At 46.5% G+C, this 16,571-nt stretch overlaps 1 protein-coding gene across 3 annotated transcripts in view; it reads left to right on the plus strand.

Moving 5' to 3' along the window:
• The first annotated feature begins 1,192 nt into the window (after nucleotides 1–1,192).
• LOC119976668 (zinc finger protein 271-like) overlaps nucleotides 1,193–16,571 on the plus strand; it is a 57,555-nt gene continuing 42,176 nt past the window's right edge. The window contains exons 1-6 of one of the 3 annotated variants that reach the window (XM_038817350.1): nucleotides 1,193–1,238; nucleotides 3,218–4,129; nucleotides 11,913–12,356; nucleotides 13,099–13,255; nucleotides 13,344–13,502; nucleotides 13,603–15,013. In XM_038817350.1, coding sequence (XP_038673278.1) covers nucleotides 3,683–4,129; nucleotides 11,913–12,356; nucleotides 13,099–13,255; nucleotides 13,344–13,502; nucleotides 13,603–13,631 — 1,236 coding nt within the window. In that variant the 5' untranslated portion in view covers nucleotides 1,193–1,238; nucleotides 3,218–3,682 and the 3' untranslated portion in view covers nucleotides 13,632–15,013. Of the gene's footprint in view, nucleotides 1,239–1,356; nucleotides 1,509–3,217; nucleotides 4,130–11,912; nucleotides 12,357–13,098; nucleotides 13,256–13,343; nucleotides 13,503–13,602; nucleotides 15,014–16,571 lie in introns of those variants that run through there. The other 2 variants (XM_038817348.1, XM_038817349.1) reach the window with 2 other exon arrangements.

The following is a 16,571-nucleotide window of genomic DNA, read 5'->3' on the forward strand; positions in this document are numbered from 1 at the left end:
TAACCCTGTTTTATTAAACATCGCCCAGGAAGTTGGCACCAACCACAGAAATTACCACATCTCCAGATGGGAATAACGAGAGTGGTGAGTTCATGGCGATTGTGCCTGTTTGAGGAAGTTCTTCAAATTACAGTCAAGAGGTTTTGATCTTTCAGGCACCAACTGCCTGAGATTGGACATCGCGGGAGAGGAGAATGAACTGGGACATTCCAGGAGAGGTGAATAGATCAGGATATGCCAGGACAATACCAGAAGGGTGAATTACTCTGACAAACTGGAGCTGAGGGAAGCTGAACATCCACAATATGCGACTGCTGGACCGGGCAGAGCTGTAAGATATCAGACCCTGTGGCGTCTATTCACACAAGGAACCCCAGTGCACTGCTTCAGTCATAGAATTGACAGTGCAGAAGGAGGCCATTCGGCCCATCGAGTCTGCATAGGCCCTTACAAAGAGCACCCGACTGAAGCCCACGTATCTATCCTATCCCCGTAACCCAGTAACTCCCACTTAACATTTTTTGGACACTAAGGGCAATTTAGCATGGCCATTCCACCTAACCCGCACATCTTTAGACTGTGGGAGGAAACCGGAGCACCCGGAGGAAACCCACGCAGACACAGGGTGAACGTGCAGACTCCACACAGACAGTGACCCAGCCGGGAATCAAACCTGGGACCCTGGAGCTGTGCACCAAGTCACTCTTCCAGGAATAGAGGCACGCCCAGATCACACGGTGGATCCCCGCTCCTTAGACCTCTCCCAGGTGTCCGTCTCCTGTGTTGCTCTCTCCTGTGCTGTTCCCACCAATGCATATCATCACTGCTTTGGATGCTGTGAGTCTTCTTCTCATCTGCTCTCAAATTCATTCCAGGGTATACATCTCACACTGATATTGCCAGTTTGAAAGCCCCCGGGGATGAAGATTGCTATTCCCACACTAGAAATCTCTGTTAAACGTTTATCGGGGGAACTGAGACAGCAGCTGCAATAAGTGAGGTTTTTTTTCAGATGGGACGATGACAAGTTTAAATCCCCACCTGATCTGCTGCTCAAAGTCACCTCCGTTTCCTCGGTCAGTTTCCCAAACTTCAGGAAACTCCTGTTACTGCAGAAATATTTGGATTGGCTGTGAGAGACGTCAATCAGAGAGCCCACCCACTCTGCCCATTCTCTCCTCTTCCTCTACCACAGCTGCTTCACTTCCTGTAGGGACTCAAAACCAAGTCAGGAGATGGTGAGTGAAGGAGCAGAATTTACAATCATTACATTGCACAATATCCACACTAATGTTCAGGCAGTCTGACTATCCTGTGGGCAATCAGCTGTGGAAATAAATGCCCCTTATGCTGTGTGAGAAGATCCAGCTCACAGACCTGTTTACTCGGTGCTTTGTGCTGAGCTGTTTGATTGGCTGTGTGTTGGATATTGAGGGTGTTTATTGGAAGCATTCCCCTTCTGATTTACAGGCTGAGTTTTGTTGATGGTCATTGCTGAATATGAGAAGGTGAGGTGTAATTATCTGGGAGGGGCAGAGACACATTTACTGAAATGTCTTCTTTAAAATTTCTCTTGGGCCTCAGCCTTTCCCAGAAGCCTGGGCTTGGATTTGATAGTTTTGCCCAGTGCTGTGTCTGAGCTGAATCGGGATGTGCAGTCTGAGTGAGTGCAGGATAAACCAGAACCCTTCGATCAGTACTTCCTGCCCATCGTTCAAATAATTTGGTGAAAAAAAGAGAATTAACATTTCTCCTGAGAGTTTTTAGATTGAACACAAACTCAAATTGTAAACCTGGGGTGCAATTGTACGGGTACGCTGCACCCGAAAAGCAATTCGTAGCGACACGACGTGGCTGAAAGAAGCCAGGAAACCCTGCTCCCGAGATCTATCCAGCTCGAACATGATCACGCGAGATGTTGCGATGCAAATTCCACCCACATTTTAGCAAATTGCATATTAAAGAGAGACAGCTATTCTTTAATGTGCAGATTCATGAGACATCTGAAATGTGGAATCTATCTCCTTCGCCTCAGAGACCTCGGGTGAGTGGCATTCAGTACTGGTCTCCACAAATGGGGACCAGACAGAACGGCACGTAGGGTCTCCCAGGAGATCAGGGGGACCAGGTGCATGCCCTTTGGGCAGGGTGGTACCCTGTCACTGCTGGTGCCAACTGTGCCAGGCTAGCACAGCCAGGTTGCCCAATTGCACGGTGGTTAGCACTGTTGCTTCACAGCACCAGGGTACCAGGTTGGATTCCCTGCTGGGGTTACTGCCTGTGTGGAGTCTGCACATTCTCCTTGTGTCTGCGTGGGTTTCCTCTGGATGCTCCAGTTTCCTCCCACAAGTACTGAATGATGTGCTGTTTGGTGAATTGGACATTCTGAATTCTCCCTCCATGTACCTGAACTGGTGCCGGAACGTGGCGACTAGGGGCTTTTCATAGTAACTTCATTCCAGTGTTAATGTCAGCCTGCTTAAGACGATGAAGATTATTATTATGAGGTGGCACTGTCAACTGTAAGAGGCACTGCCAAGGTGCCAAGCTGGTGTTTTTGCACAGTGGCGATTGAACCAGAGGTACCCTGGGGCGATGTTGGGGAGATTGTGGGTGGGTCCTCATCATGCATTAGGGCTTGGGTAGGGGTTGAGGATTGAATCGAGGGCTCCAGAGATCGGAGCCATTTTTAAGTCGCGTCCCTAACTCTTGCTGCACAGGAGTTCCAGTGAGCTGAACTCCTCAGTGCTCAAAACGGGCCTTGGTTCCCCTCTGAGGTGCCAATTTATAGCATTGCCTTCCTCGGTGCTGTGAAAGCCAGGAAACACGTGGCTAAATACGCTCGCTATCGGACTTTGTTCCCTTTTGTTGAATCGCGCCTCTGGTCTTTGCCAGCGCAATGCGGGCGCACAGATAGCCTGTTTTACACTCTGCCTGGCTGTCTTTTCCATTGTCCTCATGGTGCCTGGGAAGATGGGTCTGGGTGTCGGAAAGAAAGTAGCCACGCTGTCTGCTCCTGGTCATTATTCAGTATCCCTGCTGGAAACAAAGGGTGTGGGACAGTCAAGTGAGGAAAAAGAAAGGACTTGAATCTGATCTTTCCACACGGGAATAGTAGACTGACACTCACTGTGGAACATTCTCTGAGGAATCAGACACTTCAACAAAGGAAGAGAGATAGTTAGAGGCAATCATTTTTCCTTTTCCTGTTTTACAGAAGGATTGTACCGCATTTGCAGAGAATACAGAGAGGATTGACACCACATATAGATCCTGAACATCACCCAAGGAACAACTGCACAACTGTGGGAAGACATCTAGTTCCTTCATAGTATTGCAAAACACAGAAGATTGGACAGTGAAATCATATCTGGAAATCAGTTGGGTCAGGGGACCTTTGACACGTCATCAAATCTGAAACTGTCAGTGGTGTTGAACCTTCCATCAGAACCATCCTTTCCGATGGTTGGCCTGTGGGTGATTGGTTAGTGAGACTGGAAAGAAGTATGAGCGGGGTCCAAGAGTGGTGAGAGCTTTAATCATTCATCGAGCCTCATGAACCACTGACTCATTCCTACAGGTGGGAGAGTGTTCAAGTGAGGTCTGATTCGGGAACTCCACAGGTTCAAAAGATTTTCTCAGGTGCATTTGTTTCAACTACTGTTACCACAAGGGCAGCCACATGGAAGAGAAACGATTCAGGTGTGTTGTTTGTGATAAAGGTTTTGTGACGTCTACGAACCTCCTGAAGCATCGGCTGATTCACACAGGGGAGAAACCATTCACCTGTAAGGTGTGTGACAAGTCCTTCTCACAATCATCCAATCTCCGTCAGCATCGACGCATTCACACAGGGGAGAAACCATTCACTTGCCAGGTGTGTGACAAATCATTCTCGGTGTTATCGACCCTCCGTCAACACCAGCACCTTCACACCGGGGAGAAACCCTTCATGTGCAAAATATGTGGCAAATCTTTCTCATGGTCATCGCACCTCCGTAATCACCAACGTATTCACACAAGTGAGAAGCTCTTCACATGTGAGGTGTGTGACAAATCATTCCTCCAGGCATCGACCCTGCGTAAGCACCAGCGTATTCATACGGGGCAGAAACCCTTCCCATGCAAGGTAGGTGACAAATTATTCTTGGACTCTGGCTTCATGCGTATATTCGCAAATACGCTATGTGATAAATCATTCCCGAAGTCACCTTCCCTCTGCGCACAGCAAAACATTCACACGGGACAAACCATTTCACATGTCTGGTATGTGACAAATCAGCCTTCTGCAAACACTGGTGAGAAACCATTCACGTGCGAGGGGTGCGGCGAATCATTCTCACAGCTATCAGACCGTCAGAGTCCAGCACATTCACATTGCGGCTCATCTGCTTCCCTTACACTGAGAGTTGTCTGTGTTGTTTACCCTCCAGTGCTCACACAGGGAAGCTGTCCTTCCAAAGCACCGTCTGTCTCATAAAACCATAAGACGTAGGAGCAGAATTAGAGCCCTTGGCCCATCGAGTCTGCTCCGCCATTCAATCATGGCTGATATTTTTCTCATCCCCGTTCTCCTGCCTTCTCCCATAACCCCTGATCCCCTTATTAATAAAGAACCTCTCTATCTCTGTCTTAAGGACACTCAGTGATTTGTCCTCCACAGTCTTCTGCGGCATAGAGTTCCACGGATTCATCACCCTCTGGCTGAAGAAATTCCTCCTCATCTCTGTTTTAAAGGATCGTCCCTTTAGTCTGAGATTGTGTCCACTGCTTCTGTTTTTCCTAGTCGTGTTCCACCTAGTGGAAACATCCGCCCGACATCCCTCTATCCAGGTCTCGCAGTATCTTGTAAGTTTCAATAAGATCCCCCCAGCCTCCTCCATCTAAACTCCAACGAGTACAGACCCAGGATAAAAGCAAATTACTGCGGATGCTGGAATCTGAAACAAAAGAGAAAATGCTGGAAAATCTCAGCAAGTTGGCAGCATCTGTAGGGAGAGAAAAGAGCCAATGCTTCGAGTCCGATGTCATCGTGACAGACTTTCGAGTACAAACCCAGAGTCCTCAACCGTTCCTCATACGACAAGCTCTTCATTCCAGGGATCATTCTTGCGAACCTCCTCTGGACACTTTCCAAGGCCAGCACATCCTTCCTTAGATACGGGACTCAAAACTGCTCTCAACACTTCAAATGGGGTCTGACCAGAGCCTTACATAGCTTCAGAAGTACAACCCTGGTCTTGTATTCCAGCCCTCTCAGAAATGCTTGCATTGCATTTACCTTCCAAACTGCCGACTGAACCTCCACGTCAACCTTAAGAGAATTATGAACAAAGATCCTAAGTCCCTTTGTGCTTCTGATTTCCTAAGTATTTCCCCATTTTGAAAATAGTCTACGCCTCCATTTCTCCTTCCAAAGTGCATAACCCCACATTTTTCCACATTGTATTCCACCTGCCACTTCTTTGCCCACTCTCCTAGCCTGTCCAAGTCCTTCTGCAGCCCACCTGCTTTCTCAAAACTACCTGTCCGTCCCCAGATCTTTGTATCATCTGCAAACTTAGCAACAGTGCCTTCAGTTACTTCATTCAGATCATTAATTTATATTGTGAAAACTTGTGGCACTAGCACAGGCCACTGAGGCACACCACTAGCCACCGGATGCCATCCTGAAAAAGACCCCTTTATCCCCACTCTGCCTGCCAGTCAGCCAATCCTCTATCCATGCCAGGATCTTACCCTTAACACCATGGGCTCTTAACTTATTTAGCAACCCCCTTTGCGGCACCTTGTCAAAGGCCTTCTGGAAATCTAAATAAATCATGTCCACTGGTTCTCCTTTGTTTAACTTCCTTGTTAGTTCCTCAAAGAACTCTTGTCAGACATGACCTCCCCAGTACTCTTCCAAGTACTGTGCAATTTCATCTTTCATAATGGACTCCAAAATCTTACCAGTGACTGAAGTCAGGTTAACTGGCCTATAATTTTCCGTATTCTGCCTCCCTCCATTTTTAAACAGCGGTGATACATTAGCCACTTTCCAGTCCTCTGGGACCCTTCCTGTCTCCAGCAATTCCTGAAATATCACCAATGCCTCCACAATCTCCTCGCCTATCTCTTTTAAAGGCCTGGGGTGTCGTGCATCTGGTCGAGGTAATTTACCCACCTTCAGACCTTTCCATTTCCCCTGAACCTTCTCCTTTGTGATGGCCACTGCACTCACCTCTGCCCCTTGATTCTCCTGGAGCTCTGGCAACCCACTGGTGTCTTCCACCATGAAGACTGATGCAAAGTAACTATTCAGTTTTTCTGCCATTTCTTTGTTTCCTATTATTACTTCTCCAGCTACATTTTCCAGTCGTCCAATTCCTATTTTTGCCTCTCTCTTACTTTTTATACATTGAGAAAAACTCTTTGTATCTTCTTTTATATTACTCGCTGTCTTGCACTCATATTTCGTTCTACCCCCTTATTGCTTTTTTAGTTGTCCTCTGCTTGCTTTTAAAGGCTTCCCAATCCTCTGGTTTCCCACTAATTTCACCACTTTGTATGCTTTTTCTTTTGCTTCTATGCTGTTCTTGACTTCTGTCGTCAGCCATGGATGCATTGTCCTCCCATTAGCATCTTCCTCCTTGGGATGAATTTCTGTTGTGCTTCCCCCAAAACTACTGCCATTGCTGGAGTTTTACTGTCTTCCCTGCTCGGCTCCTTTTCCAATGAACTCTGGCCATCCCCTCCCTCATGTCTTTGTAGTTACCCTTATGTAATTATAATACCGTTAGACCTGATTGCAGCTTCTCCCTCTCAAATGCAGGATAAATTCTATCATATTGTGGTCACTGCTCCCTAAGGGTTCCTTCACCTTTAGATCCCTAATCAAGTCTGCCTCATTACACATCACCAAATCCAGAATTGCCTGTTGCTTAGTAGGCTCTGTCACAAGCTGTTAAAAATAAACCATATCTTAGACATTCCACAAATTCCTTTTCTTGGGATCCACTACCAACCTGATTCTCCCAGACCACCTGCACATTGAAGTCTCCCATGATTATTGTAATATTGCCTTTTTTACATGCCTTTCCTATCTCCTGATTTATTTTCAGCTCCAGATCCTGATGACTGCTCCACATCTTTTCAACATTGCGATTCCTCAACTCTAACCACAGAGATTTTATGCCTTCTGATCCTATATCTTTGCTATCGATTTAACTTCATTCCTTACTAACAATGCAACCACGCCCGCTTTGCCCATCTTCCTGTCCTTTTGATCACCTTGCAGCCACATCTCTGTGATGCCCACAACATGGCCAATTTCAATGTGCGAAACAAGCTCATTTACCCTGCACAACACCCTCAGTCCTGCATCGTCTCAGCAGTGTCTGTTTTCAACCTCTCCCACTATCAGTCCAATTGTTTCAGGAAGGTTAATTTAACCATTAATCAGATCACCAAACATCATTGAAAGAAGATACAATATGTATTGTTGCTCGTTGTGTTCTCTCTTTAATTGGCTCTGTTTATGGCGGTTAATGAAATGAAAATCGCTTTATTGTCACGAGTAGGCTTCAATGAAGTTACTGTGAAAAGGCCCTAGTCGCCATATTCTGGTGCCTGTCCGGGGAGGCTGGTGCGGGAATGGTCGCCTTCCTTAATTCTACGTTTTCTCAAGAGTCGCCAGGTATCTTTCGATACCGCTACAAGGTTCAAAACCGAATACTGATCAAAGAATCGATACACCAGTTAGTAAGTTCGAAATCAATGCTCATTTATTTACACACACAGTCAATTATACTCATGCACAAACTCCACCAACTAAACTATCACTACTACTAAAGCCTATACTTAGCTTCGGGCGCCCACTCAGCCAGAGGAACAATGGCCGTTGTCCGGTTCTGAGGCTGCTGGGGTTGAGCTGGTACGGAATAGTAGCTAGGAGCGTCTATCTCGTAGCGTGCGTTGATTTTGGACTTACGTGTTCTGGTGCAGCTGCTAGGCAGGCTTCTAGTCGCTGAGTGCCAAGGCCAAGAAGAGCGATTCTCTCTTGGGGGCTTCTTCTTATACCCAAAGGGGGCTTCGCGCGCTTTTGGGTGGTCCTTGAACTTGGTCCCAATTAATTGGACCGTATCCTGATCATCGGTATCGATTTCCTCCAATAAAGGGGTGGCTGCCCTGATTGCTGGGCGGGCCCTAGGTGGCCGTTGGCCTGCTTTGTTCTAGTCTCCTCTGGCGCCGGGGTGTCTGCTTTAGTATCTGTTACCAAAATGTTTCTCTTTTGTCCCTGGAGATGGCTCATTAGTATGGTAATGGATTTGCAGTATCAGTCTTGTCTGGGAGCTACAGCTCCAATCAACAGACAAACCTTGCACCTGCTTGCTTTCTCAGCCTTGTCCATTTTCCCAGCATTCTTTGCAAAGTGCCATTTTGTAATAGGGACGTGGCCACCCGAGGCGGCTACAGTATAGTAGCTGCTGTTTATACACAAGTTTACCTGTGATGGACAAGAGGGGAGGCAGTTGCGTTGTGGTGTTGTCACTGGACTAGTAATTCAGAGACCAGGATAATGATCTGGGGACCCGGGTTTGAATCCCACCGCAGCAGGTGGTGGAATTTAAACTCAGTAGCATATCTGAAATTGAAAGTCTAACGATGACTGTGAAACCATTGTCGATTGTCGTAAAAACCCATCTGGTTCACTAATGTCCTTTAGGGAAGGAAATCTGTCATCCTTATCTGGTCTATCACCATCCCTGGGCATGTCCTGTCGGACCGGCAGGACAGGTTCAGCAGAGGTGGCGGCACAGTGGTATACAGTTGGGAGGGAGTTGCCCTGGGAGTCCTCAACATCAACTCTGGACCCCATGAAGTCTCATGGCTTCCGGTTAAACATAGGCAAGGAAACCTCCTGCTGATTGCCTCGTACCAGCCACCATCAGCTGATGAATCAGTACTCCTCCATGTTGAACACCACTTGGAGGAAGCACTGAGGGTGGCAAGGTTGCAGAACTTGCTCTGGGTGGGGGACTTCAATGTCCATCACCAAGAGTGGCTGTTTAGCACAGGGCTAAATCGCTGGCTTTTAAAGCAGACCAAGCAGGCCAGCAGCACGGTTCGATTCCCGTAACAGCCTCCCCGAACAGGCGCCGGAATGTGGCGACTAGGGGCTTTTCACAGTAACTTCATTGAAGCCTACTCGTGACAATAAGCGATTTTCATTTCATTTTCATTTCATTTCATTTAGTACCACCAGAGACCGAGCTGCCCAGGTCCTCAGGGACACGGCTGCCAGACTGGGACTGCAGCGGGTGGTGAGGGAACCAGTGAGAGGGAAAAACATACTTGACCTCATCCTCACCAATCAACCTGCTGCAGATGTGTCTGACCATATTAGTGTGGGTAGAAGTGACTAGCGCTAAATGGGATAGACTTCGAACAGATCTAGCAACTCAAGACAGGACATCCATGAGGTTCTGTGGGTCATCAGCAGCAGCAGAATTGTATTGAACCACAATCTGCAACTCATGACCCAGCACGGTAGCATTGTGGATAGCACAGCGCTTCACAGCTCCAGGGTCCCAGGTTCGAATCCGGCTTGGGTCACTGTCTGTGCGGAGTCTGCACATCCTCCCCGTGTGTGCGTGGGTTTCCTCCGGGTGCTCCGGTTTCCTCCCACAGTCCAAAGATGTGCAGGTTAGGTGGATTGGCCATGATAAATTGCCCTTAGTGTCCAAAATTGCCCTTAGTGTTTGGTGGGGTTACTGAGTTATGGGGATAGGGTGGAGGTGTTGACCTTGGGTAGGGTGCTCTTTCCAAGAGCCGGTGCAGACTCGATGGGCCGAATTGCCTCCTTCTGCACTGTAAATTCTATGTAATTTCCCTCACTCTACCATTATCATGAAGCCAAGGGATCAACCCTGGTTCAATGAAAAGTGCAGGAGAGCATGCCATGAGCAACATCAGGCAACCTGGTGAAACTACAACACAAGACTGTGTCAAACAGCAGAATTAGCAAGTAGTGGACAAAGCTAAGCGATTCCACAACCAATGCATCAGATCTAAGCTCTGCAGTCCTGCCACATCCAGCTGTGAATGGTAGTGGACAAATAAGCCACTGGAGGAGGAGGCTCCACAAATATCCAAATCCTCAATGATGGAAGAGCCCAGCACATATGTGCCAAAGACAAGGCTGAGGCATTTGCAACAATCTTCAGCCAGAAGTGCTGAGCGGATGATCAATCTCGGTCTCCTCCAGAGGTCCCCAGCATCACTTAACGTCGGTCGACACCCAGGGTAGCAGCAGGGTAGCATGGTGGTTAGCATAAATGCTTCACAGCTCCAGGGTCCCAGGTTCGATTCCCGGCTGGGTCACTGTCTGTGTGGAGTCTGCACGTCCTCCCCCTGTGTGCGTGGGTTTCCTCTGGGTGCTCCGGTTTCCTCCCACAGTCCAAAGATGTGCGGGTTAGGTGGATTGGCCATGCTAAATTGCCCGTAGTGTCCTAATAAAAGTAAGGTTGGGTTGGGGGGGGGGGTTGTTGGGTTATGGGTATCGAGTGGATACGTGGGTTTGAGTAGGGTGATCATGGCTCGGCACAACATTGAGGGCCGAAGGGCCTGTTCTGTGCTGTACTGTTCTATGTTCTATGTTCTATTATGAATCACTCCATATAATGTCAAGAAACGGCTGAAGCTGCTGGATACTGAAGACTTGTGCTTCAGAAGTTGCTGCACCCCGAGCCAAGCTGTTCCAGTACAGCTACAACACTGGCATCGGCCCGCCAATGTGGAAAATTGCCAAGATGTGTCCTGTAAACAAGAAACAGGACAAATCCAACCCAGCCAATTACTGCCCAATCAGTCTACTCCCCATCATCAGCAAATTGATGGAAGGAGTGATCAACAGTGCTATCAAGCGGCACTTACTTCGGCAATAACCTGCTCACAGACGCTCAATTTGGATTCTGCCAATGTCACTCAGCTCCTGACGTCATTACAGCCTTGGTTCAAGCATGGACAAAAGAGCTGAGTGCCAGAGGTGAGGTGAGAGTGATTGCTCTTGACATCAAGGCAGCATTTGACCTAGTGTGTCATTAAGGAGCCCTAGCTAAACTTGAGTCAATGGGAATCAGAGGAATCAAAGGAAAGAATCTCCGCTGGTTGGAGTCATACGTGGCACAAAGGAAGATGGCTGTGGTGGTTGGAGGTTAATCATCTCTGCTCCAGGACATCACTGCTCCCTCCAATCATAAGGTCAGAAGTGGGGATGTTTGCAGATGTCTGCACAATGTTCAGCAACATTCGTGACTCCTCAGATAATGAAGCAGTCCATATCCAAATGTAGCAAGACCTTGCTACAGAATGTAGCAAGTTACATTCGCGCCACACAAGTGCCAGGCAATGACCATCTACAAAAGTGGATCTAACCAGCGCCCCTTGACATTCAATGGCATTACCATCGCTGAATCCCCACAGTCAACATTCTTGGGGTTACCATTGATTAGAAACTGAAGTGGACTAGCCATATTGACACTGTGGCTTCCAGGGCAGGTCAAAGGCTAGGTATCCTAAGGTGAGTAACTCACCTCCTGACCTCCCCAAAGGGATGGGCAATAAATGGTGGCCTTACCAGCGACAACCACATCCTGTAAATTAACTTTAAAAAATATCTGAATATATATATATTTTTGGAACTTTAAATCCTAATTTTTGAGTTGACAATACAGAAAGATCACATTATGTTTATTTACTAATTTTGTGCAGGTTTGTAAAATCTTGGAGATGGCTCTGACTTTGTCATAAGATTGATCTCTGAGCAGAAGTTCCCCTGGGTGCAGGGTCCAAACACTCCAACACTCTGAAAATGTGTCATAGCAAAGTCTGGACCATGATTCATTTTTAATTTTCATTTATTCCTTTAGGTAAAACAACCCTTCAAGTGCAAGGTGTGTGACAAATCATTCTCAAGACCATCGACCCTTCGTGAACACCATCGTGTTCACACAGGAGAGAAGCCCTTCAGGTGCGAGGTGTGTGACAAATCATTCTCAGCGTCATCGACCCTCCGTGAACACCAACGCATTCACACAGGAGAGAAGCCCTTCACATGCGAGGTGTGTGACAAATCATTCGCTCAGTTATCGACTCTCCAGAAACACCAACGCATTCACACTGGGGAGAAACCTTTCACATGCCAGATCTGTGACCAATCATTCTCAAGGCCATCTAACCTCCGTGTCCACCAACGCGTTCACACAGGAGAGAAGCCCTTCACGTGCGATGTGTGTGACAAATCATTCTCTGTGTCATCGACCCTGCGTGTACATCAACGCATTCACACAGGAGAGAAACCCTTACCATGCAAGGTATGTGACTATTTATTCTCGGACTCATTGGCTTCTGCAAACACAGACATATTCGCACATATGGTCTGTGACAAATCATTCCCTGAGTCACCTTCCCTCTGTGCAGAGCAACACATTCACATAGAAGACAAACCGATCACGTGTATGGTATGCAACAAATCATTCTCTCAGTCATCAGACCCCGACAGACACAAGCGCATTCACACTGCAGCTCAACTGCTTCAGTCACACTGAGTTGTATGTGGTCTTTACCCTTCAGTGTTCACACAGGGGAGCAGATCTCCCAAAGCACTGTCTGTCTCAGCAGTGTCTGTCTCTAACTTGTCCCACCATCAGTTCAATCGTTTAAGATTCAATCTTAAATTCGATTTAATCTTTGACCAGATTGCCGAACATCACTAAAAGACATCAATCTGTATGGAAAGCCCTGCTTATACATGCCATGGACACGAGGGCAATATCTGATTTTAGATACATATTTATATGTTAATATTTGAAAAATTATATCTTAGTTTTGAGTTGAAAATAGAGAATCACAAGATTTTTTAAACTAATTTTATAAAGTGTTGTAAATTGCAGTTGCCTAGGTGATGGCTCTAACTTTATCCTGAGATTGATCTCAAATCAGAAGTCCCCCTGGGTGCAGGCTGAAAACTGTCTCCAGCACTCTGAAAATGTGTCACACGACAGCACAGCAAAGTCTGAGCCATGATTCATTTTTCATTTCCATTTCTTCCTTCAGGTAAAGCTGACCCATAAATCCCAGGAGTGCTTGTTGACTGGAGGGCGGGTTCCGTACATCAAGGAGCTGACGGAACAGGAGGAGTTCACGAGGAAGTTGTTTAGCCTCTCCAACTCCCCGATAACCAATGGTGGATTAGATATGGGGATGAGCGAAGGTGATGTCAGCAGCTGAGTGTTTAAACCATCAGGAGGGGAGTTAATTTATGCGACAAAATAATAATTGCGATTTTCTTCCTCTGACAGATACACAGATGTCCATGAACACATCAGCTGGTGATGAAGGAGAGTTGGCAGCAGCGGCCGAGATTCCTGAAAGGGCTGATGAGGAAGGGACAGAGGTGAATACCTCACAGCAATGTGGCATGGCAGCTGCAGCGGAGGAGGGAGGGGAGCATCAGGAGGGTAAGATGTCTGATTTGGAAGGTCGTGTTGATGAGTTTAAATTAAATATTGTGGTTTGTGTAAAGGAGGAGGCTTGAGAAGCTCTGGCTGTTGTGTGCAGGGAGGGCGCATGTAACCTACTGGACGTGAGGAACCTGCAGCTTTGAGAGCAGAAGCTCCACCATCTCCAAGAGCATGCGGACAACATCAGGCTCATGCTGCTGGCAAAGAAAATGAAGATGATCTGAAACCTCTTGAGCGCTTACATCAGGAACAGGTTCAAACTACAGACAGTTATCAGGTCATTCTAAATCAGCAAACTTTGACTGAATTTACGAGAGATGTTAACTAAATCTGCAAAGAAACAATGAGACTCTTCAGGAGCATCTAAAAAGAAACAAAGAGATTCTTTAGCATGATTTACAAAAATGAGATTCTTCAGCAGCAGAATGAGGCTCTTAGTCAGCTTCTGCGAAGCAATGAAACTTTGAATGAAATTAGGCAGATTCTGTATCAATCTGTGAAGCCTGCATCTTCTGGGCATTAGCAGCCCAGTGCAGAGACATCTGCTGCTGGACATTCCTCTGGTACAGGAGAGGTCATGTTACAGAGATGGCAGAAGGCATTAGGGTCCTGTGACAAATGGAGGACTTTAGGAATATTAGATTCTAAATATTGGGGCAATTTAATGGTTAAAAGCCTGGGCTTATAGTGTGCTTAACTGCGGTGCCATGTTTTTAAAAAGGATTGTGTTTTGCAGGGCAAGGAGCTTTTAGGAGGGGCTGGTTTAGCTCACTCGGCTAAATCGCTGGCTTTTAAAGCAGACCAAGCAGGCCAGCAGCACGGTTCGATTCCCGTATCAGCCTCCCCGGACAGGCGCCGGAATGAGGCGACTAGGGGCTTTTCACAGTAACTTCATTGAAGCCTACTCGTGACAATAAGCGATTTTCATTTTCATTTCATTTCAGGAGCCAGGTGAAATTGACCAAATTGTTCACTCTGGGCTGTGTTTTGACTGGGAAAGTCAATGGGGAGTTAATGTGTTTTCAACCTGTAAAGTTAGTTTACTTTTCAGCATGGGGAGATTATGTCATTTGCTGGGTGTAGCTAAGGGATTCGGAGAACCATTTTGAGAAAGCTATGGAGAAGAGTTGAAGTCTGACCTGTCTGACACTGGGTCCACAATTTTCCTCACAGAATATTTACATAAAGAGGAATAATCTTTAAAGCAGACTAGTCTTGTTTGTGGACAAGAAGATGAAATACACCAGGTGAACCAGATTTTTGAAGATATTCAGCCAGAGTCTGAAGGGATGTAACAGGAGTCCAAATCTGTTCTGTGATTAGTCTATACCATGCTGATCTTAAGATGGATTGAGAGCTGTATGTTTCTTTTTTTGTTGTCACTGGGAAATACTCAATGGGAATTGAGCAGTAGTGTTTAAGGGGTAATTGTAAGCTGTTCTCATTGGATGTGAAGTTAAAAAGTTTTATATTGTATTCGTAATAAAGTTTTGTTTTAAAATACCCAAGCACTTTTTTCATGCAGTCACTCCTGGAGCAAATCATTCTTTCCACACAGTCTTACAACTGGGTCTTGGTCCATTATCCCAGTCATTGTTGTGGTCTCGTCTGGAATCGTAATAAGTCTTTCCCTCCAACGCTACCGCCTCGACCCCATTATCTCCCCCTCCTGAGGGATATTCTGCCAGGATTTTTGCCAATACAGAGAGCCTCTCGATTGTGACTACAATGACAGATGAAGCCCAAATCTGTGAATTATGTCCCCCCAATCATAGCATCCCTCATTTTAGTGGGATCAGAAATGGGGCAGGGTATGCACATTTCACAGGAGCAATTGACCATAGGAATCAGAAGCTGTCTCCACCCGTGTGGTTTTGGGTGAGTGGTGTCTGAAATCCGTGGATTTGTTTGGATAGATAGGGTACCCTTTTGTAGAGGACATCTTTGTGGGAGGTAACCTGCCCAATGAGATTATTGAAAGTAGAAGTGAATGTGCATGAAAATTGCAGAAACCTGAAATCTCAAGGAACTGGCAGAAACAGTTTTCATAAGTGTCCAGATGAACTGTCAAAGGGGCCTGTCAAGCTATCAAGGCATTTATACCTCTTGCCTTGCATTTTGAGGAACCTTGAGTGTTTAAATTATTGCTTTTCACTCTGCCTGTTGAGATAAACCGCTTGGATTTGCTGGATTAATGTTCCATGACACATTTCACAACCATCCATTATCATGCTAGGGTAGGGTGGCTGCCAGATCATTTTGATTGACAGTTCTAAACACAGTCACTCCCAAAGTGATAGTGTTACTCCATAACAGACACTCTGAGTGGGACAATGAATTTCAATGCTTTTGTTTATATAGAAATAAGGAATTGAATTATCTGGATAAGGAATGTAAATGTACTAATTGCTTTTTTAAAGATATAAATGAATGATTGAAAAAAAATGAAGTTTGCGACAGACATTTGGAACATCATTTTATTTATCCTCAGCATGGATCCTGAAGGCTGCCCATTCTGGATGAGCTGGTATTATGGCCATGGGTGGAGGGCATGGGCTGGTTAGAATTAGCATAAAGTTGGCACAGAGGCTATAAATAAACTTGCAGACTGGGTGGGAGACAAGAGGTGGACACAGCGGGTATGATGAACCATGGGAGTGGTTAGATGCATAAATTGGCATGGAATGTATGGGGGAGTAAAGGTCGGGAGAATAGAACATAGAACAAACAGTGCAGAAGGAGGCCATTCAGCCCATCGGGTCTGCACTTAAGCCCTCACTTCCCCCCTATCCCCATAACCCAATAACCCGTCCTAACCTTTTTGGACACTATGTGACACTATGTTTTGGATACTAAGGGCAATTTATCATGGCCAATCCACCTAACCTGCGCGTCTTTGGACTGTGGGAGGAAACCGGAGCACCCGGAGGAAACCCACGTAGACACGGGGAGAACGTGCACTCTGCACATATAGACCCAGTGGGGAATAGAACCTGGGGCCCTGGCGCTGTGAAGCCACGGTGCTATCCACTTGTGCTACCGTGCTGCGGTAGGATGATATAGAGG

The sequence above is a fragment of the Scyliorhinus canicula genome, chromosome 13 (assembly GCF_902713615.1).
Source record: "Scyliorhinus canicula chromosome 13, sScyCan1.1, whole genome shotgun sequence".
In the NCBI taxonomy this organism is placed as follows: Eukaryota; Metazoa; Chordata; class Chondrichthyes; order Carcharhiniformes; family Scyliorhinidae; genus Scyliorhinus; species Scyliorhinus canicula.